This window comes from Lynx rufus, unplaced genomic scaffold (assembly GCF_022079265.1).
Source record: "Lynx rufus isolate CCGP_SWC_20201006 ecotype Redwood Valley unplaced genomic scaffold, mLynRuf1.p SCAF_2, whole genome shotgun sequence".
Lineage (NCBI taxonomy): Eukaryota > Metazoa > Chordata > Mammalia > Carnivora > Felidae > Lynx > Lynx rufus.
Genome location: NW_025814834.1, coordinates 190,279,969 through 190,299,144, shown reverse-complemented (window position 1 = coordinate 190,299,144; position 19,176 = coordinate 190,279,969). Strand labels below are relative to the sequence as shown.

Genomic DNA, 19,176 nt, shown 5'->3' with positions numbered 1-19,176 from the left:
GAGGGACAGAGACAGCCACCCCCAGCCAAGAGCCCACAGAGAATGGAGGGCTGGAGCAAATGCGGCCTGACTGTGCTGACAGACCCACTCACCAGGGTCCCGGCTATTGGCTGTGTGGCTTGGGGTAAAGGCCTTCTGATCTCTGTGCCTGAGGTTCCCTATGTGTCAAATAAGCCCCAGGCTCTCAGAAGGATGATGTCACAGGGTTTCTGGAATCTCCTACCACCACCTTTGGCCAGATAACGAGGAGCCGAAGAGTAGGACCCCTCCCTCAGGGGCCCAGAGGCAATGAGGGGACCCCTCTCCCCCCAACCGTGCCTGCGTGGAAGACACGCCTGGGAGCTTTGTGAAGCCTGAACCCCACCGGCACTCCCCAAGGCTGGTCCAGAGAGGGTAAGGGGTACCAAGGTCACACAGAAGCCAGCTGAATAGGTCTATCATCCAGGGGGGAGGGGGCCTTTATCTCCCCAGATAAGAAACCCAGAATGGCCTCGGATTTGGGTGAATCCTAGGGTGGGGAGGGGCGGGCCAGAGCTGGGCTGGCTCAGGCTGACCATAAAGCCACCACTTTTGCCGGTGCCTCCTCAGCCTGAGTCAGCCAGGGGCTGGGGCTGCCGCTGAGTTCATCATCCGCCTGCTGCCCAACCTTGGCACCCAAGCCTCAGGCATAAGGCAGGTCCGTAATAATGACCTGGTGATAATGACAGCTCTGCGGGGAGATGTGCCCCCGTGCCAAGCATTCTCTCCGCTTTCCTTCATCCAATCTTCCAAACAGGCTTAGGAAGCAGGCAGGGCCTGCATAAGCTGCCCAAGGTCACACAGCCAGGAACAGAAAAGATGGGTCTTCAGGCCCTTGGGCTGTGCCTTCTGCTACCATATAGCAGGGGTGCTGAGGCTGTTCTGTGTCAGACCTGAGCTGACTCTTTGGGTCTCTGGCCCAGCTGCGATTTGGGGAAAGGGACCCCATACCTGCCTAGGATAGGCACCTGGGAACTTGGGGGACCTGTGATCAAGGCTCCAGGCCTAAGGACCATGGTGCTCTGTGCCTGGCTCTGTGCTCGTCGAAAGGGAGACATGGAGCCCCAGGACCCCAGAGGGGTGAGTGCCTGCCTCCGCCTGCAGGACAGGAGAAGAGACACTTGAATGAGGCTGTGACCGAGGAAAAGCATTCCCGGGAGAGGAAGTGGCATGGGTGCAGGCCGGTAGGCCTGAAGAGGCATGGCTTGTCTCAGGAGGTGCAGGCCACGGTATGAGGGACTCAGTGACAGGAGAGGAGCTTGGAGGCCAGACCACAGGCCTTGCAGGTCTAGCCAGGAGCTGACCTTTCCCTGAGCTGAAAGTGGAGGCAGCTCACATCTGTGCTGTGGAGGCCCATGCAGTGGGACCCAAACCAGCGCTGGCTGGGGGCAGGGATTTCCTTCCAGGGCCGTCCCTGGCTCTCGGATGAGCACCCAGCTGGGTGACACCACAGCCTGGGGAGAGCAAAGTCAGGGCAGGCGTCTGACCCCGACACCCCACAGTTCCACAGAGCTCCACCTTCTCTGAAATCAGGCTGCAATGGGGAAAGAGGCCAGGCTGGCAGAGGGACCATGGCAAGGACCCTCCCACTGCCTCATTTTCCCAAGGAGCCCCGGCGGCTCAGTGGCCCCCAGCCTCCTGGCTGCCCTGTGGAGGCCCGCCCCAGTGTGACCCTGCCTGGCAGGTGTCCCCGGGGCTTAGTCTGGCTCCTCTCTGCCCTCCCGTGTTGGCCCAGCTGATCACCGGGCGCCTGTTCAATCAAATCCGCCTGGTCTTCTACCACACTTGGACCCTCCCTTGTTATTTCCCGGACAGCCCCTGGAGGGCGCCCTTCCGCAGGCACCCACATTACAGGGGAGGGATTGGAGGTTTAGTCAAGTGAGGGGCCTGGTCGCAGGCAACACCAAGAGGTAGGGAGGGTTAGGGGGCGGGGACGATACTCGCGGTGTGGCCAGGTGCTACGCTGTATTTTCAGCCTACTGGGGATACACGCAGATTCCGGAACCTTACAACCTGGATTCAAAGCCTAGCTCTGCCACTCACTAGTACGGGACCTCAAGCCATCAGTGCCCGTGCCTCAGTTTCCCTGTTTGCAAAATGGTGAAAATAATATACCTTCCTCCCTGGGTTGGCGTAAGAATTAGTTGAGATAGCTCGCACCGAGCGCTGACAACAGTGCCCTGAGCCTCCCCATTTGGCAGATGGGGAAACTGAGGCTCCATGACAAGCAGAGTGCCCTCGGGCCGGACCAGGATTCACCCCAGCCTGCCTCCTGCGCCCTGCTCACCCTCCCACGCCCCACGCCGTGGCCCCCTGCCTGACCCTCCTGGCCATCGCGGGGGACCGCCGGGGGTTCGCCCTGTCGCTCCCTCTCTTGCCTGTTTTGGGAAATCCTTGGCTGGGAACCGAGCGCCGCGCGGCCGCTGGGAGCGCGGGGCGGGGAGCGAGCCGCGCTCGGCCCGCCCTCGCTCCCGACCAATTTTGGGCAAAGCGGCGGCGGCGCGCTACGTGCCGGCGGTGAGTCAGCGCGCAGGAATGCGCAGGACGCTTTGTTCCCCGCTCTGCGGACGAACGTGCTGGGACCGGGGCGCGGCGAGGTCTGACATCACCGCGAGGGCAGCGCCGCCACATGCGCCCCCCGCGGCAGGTCCGGCTCTCTGCTCCCCCTCCGGGACTCCAGGACACCTCGCGGAGGCCAGGTCCCCTCTGCAGCCTCTGGGACTGTGGCTCTACGTGGTCCCCAGCAGCCCAGGCCCCCTGCGTGGGTCACAGGGAAACGGCACCTGGGGGTGGGGGGAAGGGTTGCACAGAAGGAGGAAGGCCTGTGCCCTGGAAGGGCCAGCGGGGTGATACCGAGAGGTCGCAGAACCGCATCGAGACCCCAAGGCTGCCCTGGGGACGCTACTGGCAGCCCAGGATCTCTTCTCCGCGTTGAGGCTGTCTTGGGAGAGGAAGCAGGGCATGAGTCCTCCAAGCCCTGCCTCCAGTTTGCTGTGTGTTTTTTTCCCCAGTCACTCCCCCTCTCTGGGCCTGGGTCTGGGAAGCTGAAAAGTGGGGTGACACGGGCTGTCTTGCTCGTCTCCAGAGTCCTGTGCTGGGTTATGTCTCCATCACCTAGGGTAATGTCTCCAAGCCTAGGAGTGCTTTGGAAAGGAGCGCAGGGACCTTTGAGAAGTCTTTGGAAACTACAGATGGCCACGGTGAGACCTTTTGTGTGCCAGGCTATGCTTGGATCTTTCCAAATGTGACACCGTCTAATGATCGCAACAACCCCGAGTGGTGGGCATTGCTGCGTGTGGAAACTGAGGCTCAGAGAGGCGGAGTCATCTGCCACCACCATACTCTAGCACTGGTAGAGCAGGTGGGAGTCCGGGGCAGTGAGACTGGGCCCCCTTCTTCTTGAAGGGTGTGGACACTCCTCCTGGGCTGGAGGGGCAGGCTGGAGACCCCAGGCTCCTGGGCGCTGCTGTGGCTCCACGTTGGAGCCTCTCCTCCACGTTCTCTCCTCAGAAGGAGCAGTGGTGGCTGGAGTTAGAATCCTTCCTACCCTGGGTGGCCTTGGGCACATCTCTTGCCTGCTGGGTTCTCCCCTGACTCCGCTGTCATTTTCCCATTTTCACTTCCCCAGGAACGAAATAGCCGAAATAGCCGGGCCTGTGGGTAGAGCCTGCAGGGGGCACGCAGGGTGGCCAATCCAGCGAGTGTTCTCTGGGTGGGATTTTGGTCAAGCCCTTCCTCCTTCCCCCTTCCTTCCTTCTCAGGGTTCTAGACACCAGCGCATAGTACCCCCTTGTCCCCTCCCCGGGGCTGGAACTTGGGGGACCCAGTTAGCTTGGGGGTGTCTCACAGGGGTCTGTGGCCATCAGCTCTTGCGTCGGGGACTCCGCAATTGGGTGGGTCCTCACTGGGGTCCTGGCCAGCCCCTCCCTCCCCTTCCTCAGTCTATTCTGGAACTCATTGGCTACTGTTCCTCTGAGGCCATATGTTCTTTATGGCGGAGATAGGGGCTGACCTCTCCCACCCTTGGGCTCATGTTGCAGAGGCCTCGTTCCATGTTAGTGCCTGCTCTCTCCTGGTACACCAACACGGCCCCTGCCAAGCCTCAGCTGGTCCCCCATGCTGGGCCCTGGCAGAAGAGGCCGAAGCTTGAAGGTGGCTCTCAGCCACGCCCCCCACCCCCACCCTGGTGGTCCTACCCACGGGCAGCACAGCCACAACCTGGGGAAGGTGGATGTGGCAAGGGCCCTGGCAGGCCTCGGTGCCCCCTAGGGCCGGGGATCCCTGCGTCTAGGACAGCGTTTTTCATGCTGCCTGCGGTGCTTAGGCCTCACCTGCAGACCTCTCCACCAGCTGTGCGAAATGTGCTGGGTGGCAGAGGCCACACAACACACACACACACACACCCCATGGTTGGATGCTGGGCTCCAGAGTCAGCCAGCTCAGGGACCTGGCTAGGTCACTGCACATCTGTACCTTGGATTCCACATCTGTAAGTGGGAATAGGGCCCCTTTTGTGAGCATTCGGGGAGTTGGTAGATGCAAGCGCCTTACTAGCACCCGGTGGCTGTTGGGTCAGGACTCAAGGGGTTCTAATGACTTCCGCATCGTGTCCATCACCTCCCTTGAGCAGAGTCAATGACTGCACTCTTCCTGTAGATCTCTGTGGTCAGAGGTTCCCCCACGAGGAAGACCACCCGGTGTGGCCCCACACAGCTCAGACTGGCCACTGCAGCCCAGCGGGAGACGGGGCTCCGTGTGGCAGGCTGGGCAGGGAGAACCTGGTCGCCACTCCGGGTGGGGGACGATGGTCTGTGAGACCCCTGGGCCTGGGCGATGGGAGAGATGGAGGTGAACGGTATCTGCACGTGCACTCCCCTCAGCACAATTCCTGGCACCCGAGGGCCCCGCCTCAGCCTGGCATGCCTGCCCAGATTCCTACCCGTGTGGTTTCCCCTGGGCCTCTCCCTCACGTCCGCTGGCAGAGTATCCCCAACTGTCTGCATTCCTCTGCCGTGAAGACGGCCACCTTAGGGCCGGGCCTGGCTGGGACACCCCCGAGTGGGAGCGTGCATGCCGGTGAGGATGTGCAGGGACTCACCTGTGGGCACCTGCCTCTCTGTGCCCGTACGTGGGTGGGCATACATGGGCATGGCTGTGCCCTGGGTGCCCATGGGTGCATGGACGTGTCTGTGGGTGCAGACATGCATGGGGGAGGGCACACACACCTTTGTGGACATTCATGCACGCATGAGGGGTGCAGGGGGGCCGTGTGTGCAGGGGGGAACTTACGGATCCCTTGGGGTCCCCCAGGCTGGTGGGCAGCGAACTGCGCTCATGCACAGTGTCAGAGGTGGTGCGTGTTTCCCATACCTGAGGGCCCTTGCATGTGTGAGGGTCATGCAGCTAGGTACGGCTTCTCCCAGGCTGAGTGCGCAGCCACTGGGGACAGCTGGAGGAAGCAAGAGAAAGAGGTTAGGATGAGATCAGGTGTGGAGAACCCATCTGCCTGGCTGAGCCTCTCCTGTGTGTCTCCCACACACTCCCCTAGGTAAGCCTCAGACCAGTCCCTGGAGGGATAAGGTGGGATTTGAGCCTTGGAGGGGGCCACTCACTCGCCCAGGTCCACACAACCGGTAAGTGGTGGAGTCAGCGTTCAAATCCATGTCTGCCTGAGTCCAGAAGCTGCGGGTGGCAGGGAGGGAGGGGAGCTGCTGCAGGGGCCGTAGCACAGCAGAGACCCGTACAGTGTCCAGCCCAGGGCCAGCCTGTGCCCTTGGCGGGTGGGAGCCTCAGAGCTACCCACCCGGGGCCCCTGTATCACAGCCCCCACCTGCCTCGGCTGGATAATCCTAATAAACATGCATGGAGCAGTTGTTCTGTGCCAAGCCCTGGTGTAAGTGCTTTGCCTGTAGTAACTCATCTAAGCCTCCCTAACACTCTAGGAGGCTGGTGCCATTGTGGGCTATTATTGTTATGCTATATGAATGAAATACATATTATGTGTAATATTTATACTGTATCATAACATATTAGAATAACTATTATTGTTATTCTCATTTTAGAGATGGGGAAACCGAGGCATGAATATGTTAAGTAACTTGCCTGAAGCCACACAGCTGAAAAACGGGCAGCCGGGATTTGAGCCCATGCAGTCTGGCCCCAGAGTGCAAATGCCCAAGCCATACGCATCCCACTCAGGCCGGCATCTCCTCGTGCACGAGACCCCAGCCTCATCCCCTGTCTGCTTGGTGGTCTCCAGCTCCATCCTACATGCAGGCCCATGGCAACGGAGGGCTGGGTATGCCGGGGCCCCCCGTCTCACAGATGGGGAAACTGAGTCTGGACTGACACGGTGCCTGAGCCTGAAAAGATGACCTCTAAGGCCAGATGTGGTCCTAACTTTGCCTGCTCTTGACCTGCTGGGGGACTTGGGACAAGCGCCCCGCTCTCTCTGGGCCTCGGTTTCTGCCCTCCCCCAGAGAGCAGGTAGGAAGGGCTGTCCCAGAGTTTCCAGGTGGGGAGTCCTGGGAGGAGGCGGGGCAGGGCTGGCAGCAGGCATGGAGTGGGCAGGCATGTAAAGGTGAGACTGGTCCAGGGCTGAAGTCAAGGTGTGGAGCCGGTTTTCCCAGGCTGTGTCTGAGTAATCCTGTGTCTATATTTATCTCCTCCTTTCTTGGGTGAGCAAACAGAGCCCAATGCCAGCCTGGCCCGCCACCCCCCGTGCCGGCACGTTTCCCTCACCTGCCGGGTGGCCCCGGAGAGTACCGCAGTCTTGGCTCCAAGCTCAGCTTGGCCCACGTAGGACACATAAGGATGCTCAGACCCAGTGGCTTCCACGATGAATCCAATTGTCAGTGGTGGTCAGGGAAGCTCCGTGCAGGCCTCGGAACATGTGGGCAGCCATGGTTGTGGCTCTGGGCAATGGTGGTGCAGCAGGGGCCTGGGGAAGCCCTGCCCCCCACAGGAACAGAGGATCCTTCTGGTCAGTTTCATTCCTCCGTAGACACTTCCGTCCACGTGGCAGCTTCCGTCCCTCCAAGATCTGACTTTCCCAGAGGAGGAAGTGTGCGTGGTCCGGTGGTCTCGAGTCAGACTGCTCTGGGATTGAATCCTGGCACCCTGGCCTGGGGAAATAACCCGTGACTCAGTTTCCTTGCTTGTCAAATGGGGCCCAAACTTCCTGCTTCCCAGGGATCTTGTGAGCATTGAGTTGGAGGCACCATGAGCTGACAGATGGGATGAGCTTGGCTGGGGAGGGGTCGCCTGTCCCTGCCTGCTTCCACTCTCCAGGCCCAGAACCCATAGCAATGACCATGAGCCACACAAGGTCCACACGGGGGCATATATGTGTGTGACTCTCACAGCACGCACACACCAGTGGACAGCCCTAGTTCTGACAGGTGCATATGCCTTACACTCAGGATGGATTAAGTAAGTTGGGGTTTGGACCCTGGGAAGACCCCAGAAAGGACCAGATGCTAACTCTGCTCGTACCCTTCCCAGAGAGGGCAGGACAAGTGGCCAGTCAGGCCCAAGGGATGATGGGAACAGAAGGGCATCTTGTCGAGAGACGGCTCAGCCTGGACCAGGCCTGGGCTCCCTCCTCCTGACCCCAGCTGGGTTCCCTACTGCCAAGTAGGCCCCTGCCCCAATTCTGGCCTCTGCCCCGGTGGTGCCACCTTCCTGACCCTGGGGAGCCCTGGGCCCGGTGCACGTGCACCCCAGCCCTGCCTACTCCCAGGCTGGATTAGGCAGAGTCCGAGGACGTGCTGGGCTGGGAGGCTCACGGGCGGGGCCGGTGCCAGCACTGGGGTTGCCCTATGCTGGATTGCGACTGGGCTGCAGCAAGGCCTTGTATGGCTCTGGCAGGGTAGCTCAGCTGGCGGCACCCATTGGCTGGGCTGGCACTCCCAGCCGGGGCCGCCGGGGCCCCAAACCACGGTAACCAGAGCTGCCGGGAGCTGGTGGATTAGCATGGCCGCCTGCCCACTCGCCTGCCTGCCACCAGGGCTGCTCTTTTCCTTTCCTAAAAAGGCAGAGCTGGGCAGGAGAGCCAGGCAGGTGAACTCGGGCCTGGGGTAGGGGAGGGAGTGGGCAGGGTGTGCAGGTGGCTCTGCTGAGGGCTCAGCAATTCTAGCCTTGGCCTTGGGCCAAGCTCTTCCCAGCTCTGGACATCAGTTTCCTCATCTATAAAAGGGGGCAGTTTAGGTCTCCCTAAAGTGGCTGAGGTTTTGACGGGATCAGGGGATACGTACGCTGGGGTCCCCCAAACCCGACCCGGATTCGAGGGCTGCTTGGTGGCAAAGAGGCAGATTCTCTTTCCATAGGAAGCCAACCACTTCCAGAATGTAAGGGCCTGGTTTTCTATCCCAGCTCCGCCACTCACCACGATCACCTTGGGAAGCAGCAGCGTCTGTCTGAGCCCCAGTCTGCCTTCTCTATAAACGGGATGGGGCGACAAGCCCCCGACCCTGTGATGAGCCCGTGCAACCGGCCCCAGTCTGCTTTCTCAGCGGCCCTCTCTCTTCCCCTGACCCTTTCTTCTTCCTGTCTCCACGCTTGCTCGTCTCAGGCTGGCCTGCCCTCTGAAGCCGCCGCGGCCTGGCCCCAGGAGTCTCCAGGTCCTGAGCCCAGAGAGGGTCCGGGCCTTGGGGTGAGAGCAAGACCAACCCAGTCCTAGATGTGGAGCCAGGCAAAGCGTGGCTAAGGCCTCAATGGCGACAGACACAGCCTAAGCCCTCTCGAGGCTTTGGGTCAGGTGTAGCTAGCCCAGTGGTGCTGTCACTCGCTAGAGTGTGATTCGGGGCTCTGCTCTTCATGTAGAAAATGGGGGCGTGTGCCTCATCCTGCCTTTATCAAAAGGGAAAGTACTTCATGACCTCCAGAGAGCAGCCGCGGGAGGCCCTGTGGCAAGTGTAAATGACTGGGGGGACCTCGGGCCCCGCGGCAGGTGGGTGAGGGCAGGCGGCTGGTCCTGCGGAGAATTCACGTGCAGCTTGCACGCACTCACATATGGGGAGCCAAACTGTGGCGCCTGCTGGTCGATCCCTGGGCCTGTGGCTTCAGGCACGGGGAACCCACGTGGCTACCAGATGGCCCTGCTGAGAAGCCAGGCGGCTGCTGGGGAGGAGCCCCAGCCTGGGCCTGCCTTGTCCCACGGCTCCCTGGCCGGAAGGAGGTGAGTTGTCCGAGACCCAGGGTGGGGAGAGGGGAGGAACACGGGGTTCCCTGAGGACCTGCTCTGAAGTCAGACTGGGGTCAGTCTTCATACTGCCTCGGACTAGCTGGGCACTTTGGGCTGGTGGGGGTCCTTTGGAACTTCTGTTTTCTCCTCTAAAAATTAGGACAGTGACCCTCTTCGTCTTGGGTTGTTGCGAATCAGGTTTGTAAAATGCTGGGCCCTGGGCCTGGCATGTACTATGCTTTTCTAAAGTTCTTTGGGGCTGTTTCAGACTTATCCTACTGGCCTAGACTGAGACCTAGGCTCCCCACAAGGACTTGCTCTCAAGCAACCGTTTGGTGGGGGGGCTTCTCATCCTTCCACACCCCACGATTCTAAGGCCAGATACCGTCTTCGCTCTCTGGGGCCTCTGCTAGACCTTTATTGTTCTCATCGGAAAAACCCAGCACTTTTGAGGCTGATGTCATCAGGCTCTGCCCCGCCTCTCCCCCTAGCCGCCCCCCCCGCCCCCCCACGCCATCACTGACATCCGCTCCCCTCCTGGGCACTTCCGATCTCAAGAAGTCCTAACTTTGTGTGGTTGTCATCAGGCCTGCTAACAGGTGCTCCTGGTCTCTTTCCTTAAGCCTGGCCATGTGACTGGCTTTGGCTGGTGAAACGGGAGTGGAGGGAGGTTTGTTTCCAGCTGGAAGCATTTATTTGTCAGTGCAAGGGAGCACCGGGCTCTTCTCATCTGCCTGAGGTCACGGGAGCCTGAAGATGAAGCCTCTGTCAGTCTGGGTCTCGAAGTGATCGGGCTGAATAGAATTCTCCTGCTGACCCACATCGAACGAGTTGCCAAGGGAAAGAAAAAATAAGCTTCTGCCGAGTCAGCCCCTGGGTTTCTGGATTGCTTGTGCATGCGGCAGGCAGCCCCTCTCCTGACTGCTACTCCCTAGCTGAGAGCCCCGATCTCCACCCAAGCGCTGCGGTCATCAGACATGACCTCCATGCCCTGGCCACTCACCTCCTGGCCTCTTCCTCTGCAGCGGCCTTCTCTTTCACGGCACCTCTGCCGTCACGCCGGAGGTCAACCATTTTTAGCCACAACTGGCTCGCCTCTGAAATAATGAGCTAAGATAACTCCCAGCCTTTTCTGTTTTCATCCAAATCCCCGGTCACTTGACCACTGGCCTCTCTCTGTATCGGCCACCCCTGTTTGCTTCCCAGCCCGCGAAGTTGATGGCATAATTCACCTCTTCATTTGCTGATATTCTCACCTCCCGTACCCCGCTGTCCTTCCGTTCCCTGGCTGGACAGAACCCCCACCCCGATGCATCGACCTGGCTGCCTGCGCCCGCGTCCGCACCCGCCGTGGCTGCTGAGTGCTGCGGTTGAGCACCCGGCCCTCAGTGCCTGGTTCCTCTGGGCGGCTTTTTCCTGCTCCCTTCAAAGGTCCTTCACACCTTCTCCAGTCTGTAATCTTCAGGTGGCCTCACTCCATTTCAGAGAAACTGCCTCTGCGGGGATGCTCTCAACTTCCTCTCACCCTGCAGACACACTGACTTCCTTTGCATCTCTTCCCATGGGTCATAACGGGATGGTGGGATGGCGGCGGCTTGATTCTCACCATCTCCTTCCCATCAATGCTGCCCCACCCCATCCCCCCCCCAGCCCCCACCTCAGCACTCTTTTCTTCCCTGGGCCCCGTGCCCCTTCCAGCTACTGCCCCGCTCTCCCCTGGGAGGGCATCTGGATCTGCTGTCCCTGCCTCCCACCCTGCTATGCACCAGACACTGTGCTAGGCCAGCCTTTCCCTAAGTCAGCAGTGACCCCTTCATTGGTTCTTGGGTTCTTAGTGCTGGATTTCTGGGCTGCTCCTTCTCATGGCTTCCCCTTCCTCGGTTGACCATTAGCTGTTTTCCGGGAAAGGTCTCTAGGATGACTGCGACCCAGTTGGACTAGAGCTTTTGTTCTCTCCCACCACAGAAATTATGGCCACTGCAATTGGGTCATTAGTGCCATCATCAGGATGTCATGTACACACAATGACATGCTAGAATGTAAGCTCTTCGAGAGTGGGACTGTTTTATTCACTGTTGTATCCAACCATGGCCCCTCACTGTCACTCAGCAAATCAGTATGCAATGCAAAAGGTAGGGACCCATGCCTGTCTTTTCTCCCTGGTATCCCCAGCACCCCATGCAAGGCCTGCTTGGAGAAGAGTGTTGAAGTCTCCATTAGCCTTCCTGTATATATGATCTCATGTAATCCCCACAACCACTCTCCATGTCACAGTTGGCCAATGCAGGCCCAGAGAGGTTGTGTAATTTGCCCAAGGTCACACAGGCAACAAGTAGCTGTGTCATGATCTGATTCCAGGTCTTACTCTGTAGTGAGTTGGATGATGGCCCTCCAAGTGAAGCCCACGCCCTAGTTTCCACAACCTGTGAGTGTGACCTTCATTTGGAAAAAAGGGTCATTGCAGATACACTCAATTAAGGATCTAGAGGTGAGATCATCTTTGATAGAGTAGGCCCCAAATCCCATGACAGGTGTCCTTAGATGAGAAGGGGGGCAGTAGGGAATCTACGGAGAAGGCAGCAGGAAGGCGGAAATAGAGATCCCAGTGATGTGGCCACAAACTGAGGCGTGTCAAGGATCGCTCGCGGCCACGGAAGCTGGGAGAGAGGCATGGAATGGACTCTCCCTCAGAGCCTCCAGAAGGAACCAACCGTGCCAATACCTAGACTTCAGACTTCCGGCCTCCAGAATCGTGAAAGAACAGACTTCTGTTGTTTTCAGCTGCCTATGCTGCCTATGCAGCGGGAGGTGTTTACGGCAGCCCTGGGAAACACAGACCCCAGACCACACAGTGTGGTATCTAGTCGCCGGGCCTGGAAGCCAGGGGCCACGGGAGTCCCAGGCTGTGTGACTATGGCCTGGCCACCTGCCTCCTCTGGGCCTGATTGCTCTACAGTAAAAGAGACACTTGGGATACCAAGTGTCCCTCCAGCTCTGACATTCCATAGCCTTCCAGAAAAACCATGAGCCAGGCAAGCAGGGCTATGTTGGGATTTTCAAATTTATTCCAACGTGCTGTGTGTTTTTTTTTAAAAATATCCTCAGGCTGAACACTCAGCCAGAGCTGTAATAAAGGCAATTATTATACTTGTAAAAACTTCTCATTCACAGTACAGATGTAATTTACAACAAAGGTCACACACATCAATACTGAGCATTTTTTTTTTCCTTTTGTACATCAGACTCTGTGCTTTAGACCTGCATGGATTTTTTTGAGTTTTTTTTTTTCTTTTGCACTGTTATATACCATACTGACATTGCAAGATGCAAGGGTAGAAACCGGAGTTTAAATAAAATTACAGGCAAAACTACCCCATCCCAGTGTGGCCGCTGTGCATATCTACAGTACGATTTTTTGGAATGTATTGCCATTTAAGAACATAGAAACTCTCTACAGACAATTTCACATACAGAATACATACACCTTTTAGAAAAAAAAAAGGCAAATATTTATCTTACAGAAATCATGTATCTTACATTTGCCTACACCTTTCTTTTTCTGTTTCTTTTCTCTTCTTCTTCTTTTTTTTAAACACTAGGTTTAGTAAAGTGATCATAAGTGCCGAAGCGGTTTTCTAATGGAAAGCAGACTGGAGCCACAACACGGAAGCAGAATTTGTGGGGACAGGTCTTTGGGAACTTTCTCCCCTTGGTCAGTGCTGCAGATCTGTCTCCAAGGCAGGACTTTTTGCTTTAAGAAGGATTTTTTTTTTTTTTTTCTGGAGAAAGGGCTGGAGAGCAGTTCAGCTCAGATATATTGCTGGTTCCTATTCAGAAGTGCAGGGTGAGAACGGAGCAGGGGCTACAGGGATCTGGAAGCTAATTCTTTCCGATGTTTTCCCACAGAGAGAGGCAGAGGGACTTCTGGGGTCTGGAGGATGGAGGTGATAGAAAAGGGGGAGTGGATGCTTTGCTGCTGTCAGCGTCCTGGTTGGGCCAGAGGAGAAGCCAAGGGTGGAAGGCCGGGAGGGGGGCGCGGGGGGGGGGGGGGGCGCTGGGGCAAGGTGCCTCAGAGGGGAACAAGGTTAGTACCCAGAATGATCCTGAACTTGCCAAGGGTGAAGGGCATCCTGGAGGGGAGGCCTGGGAGCTGAGTGTTCTGGAGTCCACAACAGAAGGCGAGGGCCGGCTCTGGATCCTGTGCAGTTTGGTTCCTGCCACACCACTGGCACCCAAGGATGCCCGTACCAAGCAATGGCCGCCTGGCACATTTTGGCAGAGCGTCAGCAGGTGTCTGTGGCAACCAATCAGCACCTTTCTGTTCTGCCTGCCTGAACAGGGACGGCAGCTTCACAGGCAAACTGCAAATGTGGAAGTGGTTGGGAGTGGACAGGGGGCCCCGTGGAGGGCATGGAGTGAGAGTCTTTTTCCAGAATTATGGAGGTGTGCGTGCGTGTGTGTGTGTGCTGGGGTCTCTGTGCTCGGGGGAACAGGGATAGATTCTGGCAGAAGGGGTTAGCACTGTGCCTGGTGACATAGGTCCCGGGCTGGTGGCATCGATTCCATCCCTCTGGGGAGCTGTGTGGGGCAGCAGCCCTTTGGCCAGATTCTGTTTGTGCATTGTGTCCCTGTTATTGAGAAATGGATCTCTGGTGTCCTGGTCCCTGCCCCCTCCGCCTGTGCCTGTGGGCCTGAGTGGCTTCGACGACTCTCACCTGCTGGCCACATTGTCTGTGACTGGGTCTCCCAGGAAGGCAACCTCAGTAGGCACACTGAGAATAGGGGAAATGATGCCCAGGAGAGCTGGGGTGCATGGCTGGGGGGAGGGGCATGGCCACCCCCAAGGTCAGGGGCTCGTCCAGCAGAGCCACCTGTCCACTACTTTGTAAGTCTAGGCTGGAAGATCTTGCCCAGGAAAGTTTCAAACCTGGGCTCTCAGCTCCCAGGCCCCGGTGCTAGAAGTCTCCATGGGTAGGGCTGAGAGGTAAGGGTGAGGAAAGCCTGGGCTATAACCAGGCCCTGGTACCTTCCCGCTTCCTGTGAGGCCAAAATAGCACCCATATGGTCAAGGCTGGGCTTGCTGGCCTTCTCCCAGTTTGGGCGGGAGCCCTGGACTCTGGGCCAGGCAGCTGAGCACGGCTGGCTAACCTCACCCCAGTACCCTGGAGCCCAGCAGACCTCCGGGGGTGGGGGGCCTTCCCTCTTGTTCCCTTTGTGTCTTAGCTCTGAGAGAGGCCCTAAGGGAAACAAGACAGTGGCCTGAAGCTGAACCTGGGTCTGGCTTGTCTACTCAGCAGAGGCCAAGCAGAGAAAGACCCTGAACTGGCAGAGGAGGGAATTATGGCCTCGACCAGTGTCCTGTCTAAACCACTTTAACAGCTCAGGAGGCCCCAGGCTCAGGATTCACATGGCTGGCCGAGGACAGGGAAGTGGTCAGTGAGTCCCATTGTAGAATTTCCCATTCTACAATTTCCCATTGTAGAAACTAAAGAAAATAACTTCTGGAAGGTTGGGAGAAAACCTGACTCTCCCAGGGCAGGGTAAACAAGAATTCTATATTTCAACGTGGGATTTTAATTTCCAGTCATATAATTTTTCTTACAAAGCAGGCTTTTGCTCCACGAAGTCCAGGGAGGCTTCTTGAAGGAGGAGATGGGGAGGAGGGAGGAGACTAGTACTGGTTGATTGGAGACGAATTCAACGGGCTTAGGACACTTTTAGGGCAAGAGAATCTGAGGAGGCTAGAAGTACCAAACACCATCCTGTCTTTGTGTGTGTGTGTGTGTGTGTGTGTGCGTGTGTGTGTGATTTTTTTAAAAGAGATTTAAAAACAGCTCTGGGCAGTTCCTACCAGTCATGGTTTTAGGTACTTCCTGGGAGTAGTGGAGGCCTTACAGTGGGTGAGGTGGAGATGGGGGCAGGGGCGGGATCCAGTTCTACCGAAAAGAGGTCTAGAAACAGGTCTCTATAAAGTTCCAGTGCTGAGCACTGGAAAAGCCCAGCCATGGAGGAAACAGGGCCCTTTGAACCTCAGGGACCAAACATGAAATGAAACCCAAGTCCCAGCCTCAGGAATGGCAAGGCAATGCACCTTGGATCTTGACCCCTAAGGGTTGGGCCCTGTCACTTCAGCCTCGTGGGTAGTTTCTAGAATAAGGGAGGCAGTCTGCAGCTGGGTCCCTGAAGCAAGGCTTCAGTCAGGTGTTCAGGACCCAAGAGATGAACAGTCAGGCCTCCTTTTGCCGCCTAGGGGCTGGGGGGAGGGGGGTAGAGGGGAGGGGTGGCAGGTGGGGGGCTGGGGGGATTTGTCAGGATGCCAGGATGGGTCCATGACTCAGACCACCGGGATATCAGGGAGGCCGGAGGGAACCAACAAGCTCCCACCTCCCATCCGCTCCTATCACTTGTGATGAAATCCTAGGAAAGGTTAACATTTTTCTTTTTCCTGGGAAAAAGAAAGCTGGAGTTTTCTGGGCCTGCCTGTGGAGGCTGAGTGGGGTCCCCCTGCTTGTGTCCCTCTGCCTTGGGCTGCTGGCCCTTCTGCTGGCAGTGAGAGTGGCCACTAGCTGGGGTGGAATAAAGCGGCAATAAATAGGAACCATAAACATCTGTACATAGGAGTGCTTGCTTTTACATTTAATTATATGTTTGTAAAAGTTTCTCGCTTTTTTCTTTTTCCTCTTTCAGTGCATCCCCCTTTCCCTCAGCAAATGGCTACCTCTCGCCAGCCTGGGGGGAGGGCTGGTGGTGACTGCAGACCGCAGTGGCCCAGGGTGAGGCCCCACCTACACCCTTTCTCAAAAAAGCACAACATATTCACAGCCTCAGACTCCTCGTGGGTTTGTTTTTTTTTTTTTTTTTTATGTGTGCGTGTGTTTTGTTTCTTTTCAAGCAACAAAAGGTATAGAAAAAGGCACAGGTAACTGCATACGTGGGAAGATAGAACAGTTGGGGACTGAGGAGAAGCTGCTTGGACAGATGGACAGATGGGAAAGGGAGCCCATGAGAGCGAGATGATTCGAGGAAGCTGGCTGGAAGCGTCTGTTGCTGAACACCGGAAGCCAGATGCTGAAGCAGTCGGAGAGAGACTAAGTGCTTGGGGGGCCCCTGTCCTTGGGCTGATGTGGAGGTGCCCCAGGCCCCCCACTTCCTGAGGGCTCGGGGGAGCCCTGACTGGTCCTGGGTTCCCCAGAGAGGTTCCTCCTCCGGGCTGGGAAGTGAGCGGAGGCCTCTGCCAGGCAGCCTACCGAACTGCTGCGGTCCAGGGGCGAGGCGGCAGAGGCCGTGGGGTTGGCCGGCGTGCGTGGTGACTCCAGGCGGGGGCTCCAGGATTCTGGCCTGCGGCCGTGGGACAGCCGGGGTGAGGCCTCGGGCGGGGTGCGGGGGCTGTGGGTGGGTACGGGCTCTGCGGGCACCTCAGCCACTCGGGGCTCCCAGTCAGGAGGTCTGCCCAGGCCCCCACTCGTCCTCTCCCTCTCCTTGGGGTAGTCCCTGCCCTCCAGCTCCGATGAGAGTGTGAACTTGGATACCTTAGCCACAGGGGACACGGAGGCTGACGAGCTCTCGGTGGGACTCCAGCGGCCTCGCTCCTGGGCCTCCCGGGCCCCTGTCAGGTCGCTGCCACCTCCCGAGAAGCCGCTGACCCAGGTGGCCGTGGGCCCCGGCAGCAGGGTGGGGTGGGCCCCCGGCCGGGCCTGCACCATCTGGATCCCGCCAATGGGAATCAGGGGGCACGGGGCACGGGTCAAGTGCTGGGAGTGCAGAGGGAGGTGGCTGAAGATGTTCTCCTCTGTCCGGGCTGGGGTGTGGCCGTGGAAGTCATGGGGGGCCGAGAAGGGTCGGGAGGAGGGAGGATGAGCAGGGCCAGGTGAGCAGGAGGGACTCCGGGACGCGGCCTTCTGCTGGGGTCAGAAAACAAGACAGGGTAAGGCAAGGGCTACGTGCTGGCACATGGAGACCCCTGAGGCCTAAAAGAGGAGGAGGGGGCTCGCCTGATATCACACAGCAAGTGTCCCGGCAGAGCTGGGGGGAGCTGAGCGCCGACTCCCTGCCCGTGGAGCTGCCCTGTGCTGGCGGGGGCCGTCCGCAGCCCCGCAGTGACCATGAGCACATCGGGCCCCACGGTCTTCGTGCCTCTGGCCAGCATGCCCGCCTGCCACGCGCCTGGACCTCTCTCTCGGTTCTGCTGCCTCTCCTGTTCCCAGAACGGTCCTGAGCCAACTCTACCCTTGGACATGAGCTCCCACTCCGTGCTCTTTATCTTCTCCCACCATCGGGCATCGTAACGTGACCCCCAAACCGAAAACCAAGGAGAGATTCCTAGCCTGCGCTTCTGCGGGAGCTCGAGTCTCTGAGTGATGGTGTGGATGCTGCTGGGAGTGAATGGTTCATGACAACGCGGTGACAGAAAAGGCATTGGAAGGTCAAAGGAAGTGGACAGTGATGCTGTGGCGACACCGGTGGTGGCGAGAGCGTGTGAGTGTGGTGATGGCAGCGATGGCCCTGGGGACGGCCACGGTGACAGTGCTGACGGTGTGGCAGGGACGGTGTCGGCTGTGGTGTCTCTGAGGGTGCTGGTGACAGTGATGTTGGAGACGTGGGGCTGGGGAGATGGGAGGGGAAGGGCAAAGTGTTTACGCCTGCTTCCAGGGCCAGCCCCGGCGCCCGCGTTCTGCTGCTCCCGAGGCTGCCCCGGCCGCCTTCGGGAGCCCCAGGGTGGGGGCTGGCACAGAAGGTGGCCCACAAACGTTTGCTATGTCATTAGCGATCACCAAGCTGGCAGGGCTGTGCAGCTACGGGTCTGATGCCTCAGGGAGGAGTGCGCCGTGGCCCCCCACCCGTCGGGGACGAGCGGCCCAGCCGCTCGGGGGCAGGAACTCACCCACGTGGAGGCGCAGGTCTCGGGGCTTCTGCCAAGAAGCTTGTGAGGTAGAGGCAGGGGCGGGTAGGGAGCCCGCGGGGCCAGCCCCGAGCCTGGGCCGCGTTCGCCCGCTGAGGGGCTGCCCGGCCCAGCCAAGGCCCACTTCCCTGGCAGCGCTGACCGTGGCGGTGACTCGGCCTGGCCCGGGGACCGTCTCCTGGTGGGTGAATGTCTGGGGGGGCCCGGATCTGGGGCCCCCTTGCGCTCGGGGGGTGGATGCACTCGAGGGGGCAGTTCCCTTCCCAGGGGGCGGAGGGTGAGAGGAGACAGCTCGAGTCTTGGAGACCCACAAGGGAGAGGGCCTGGCTGGGGGCCCGGCGGGCTCGGGGCTGAGGCCTGTGGCTCTCCGGCCGGTGGGTGTCGCTGGGGAGACGAGTCGCTTTTGGTTAGTGAGTGTTTGTGGGTGAGTGCTGGGCGGCTGCCTGCTTCTTTGCTTGGGGACCACGGCCTTCTTGGGGACACAGCCTTGGAGCTCAGGGCCGAGCCTGTGTCCTTCTCCACGGGGCCCGGAGGGGCCGGTCCCAGCCGGGGGAGGCACGGGATGCTTTGGCTGGACGTGGAACAACTTCCAGCTGCCGAGCGCTCAGCTTCCAAGACCGAGCTGCCCCGCGTGGCCTGGTCACCAGAGGTGGCATCTGGGGGCTGAGGGCCCGGGACGGGTGAGGAGTCTGCCGGCAGCGTGGCTGGCGGGCCAGGCGGGGGTGCCTCCGAGGCCGGTCCCGATGGCTCGTCCTGGCTCTCCTCTTCGTCCTCATCCTCGTCTTCGTCCAGGTCCGAGTCCGAGTCTGAGTCCTCCAGGTCTGAAAACTGGTGCTCCGCCACGGCCTCTGAGCCCTCTCGCCCTTCTGAGTCCTGGAACGGGTCATCACTGGTTCCTGAGGGGGGGACACAGGAGACCCTGGGGTCACAGCCAGCCCTACGCCGCCGTCCTCGATGCCCACGTCCTTGTCTGCGCACGGGGCCTAACGGCTGTGTCAGTGGCACAAGACTGTTGACAGGACGGGGGCCATGACAGAGATGGGAACGCTTTGCACACTATCACGGTGAACAAAAG

The 19,176-nt window shown here is 58.9% G+C and overlaps 1 protein-coding gene across 2 annotated transcripts in view; it reads right to left on the bottom strand.

Moving 5' to 3' along the window:
- Positions 1–11,922: 11,922 nt before the first annotated feature.
- Positions 11,923–19,176, bottom strand: part of HIVEP3 (HIVEP zinc finger 3) — a 99,016-nt gene continuing 91,762 nt past the window's right edge. The window contains exons 6-7 of one of the 2 annotated variants that reach the window (XM_047082769.1): positions 18,084–18,997; positions 11,923–17,103 (exon numbers count right to left, since the gene is read on the bottom strand). In XM_047082769.1, the coding sequence (XP_046938725.1) occupies positions 16,291–17,103; positions 18,084–18,997 (1,727 nt within the window). In that variant the 3' untranslated portion in view covers positions 11,923–16,290. The remainder of the gene's footprint in view (positions 17,104–18,083; positions 18,998–19,176) is intronic. The other variant, XM_047082770.1, reaches the window with a different exon arrangement.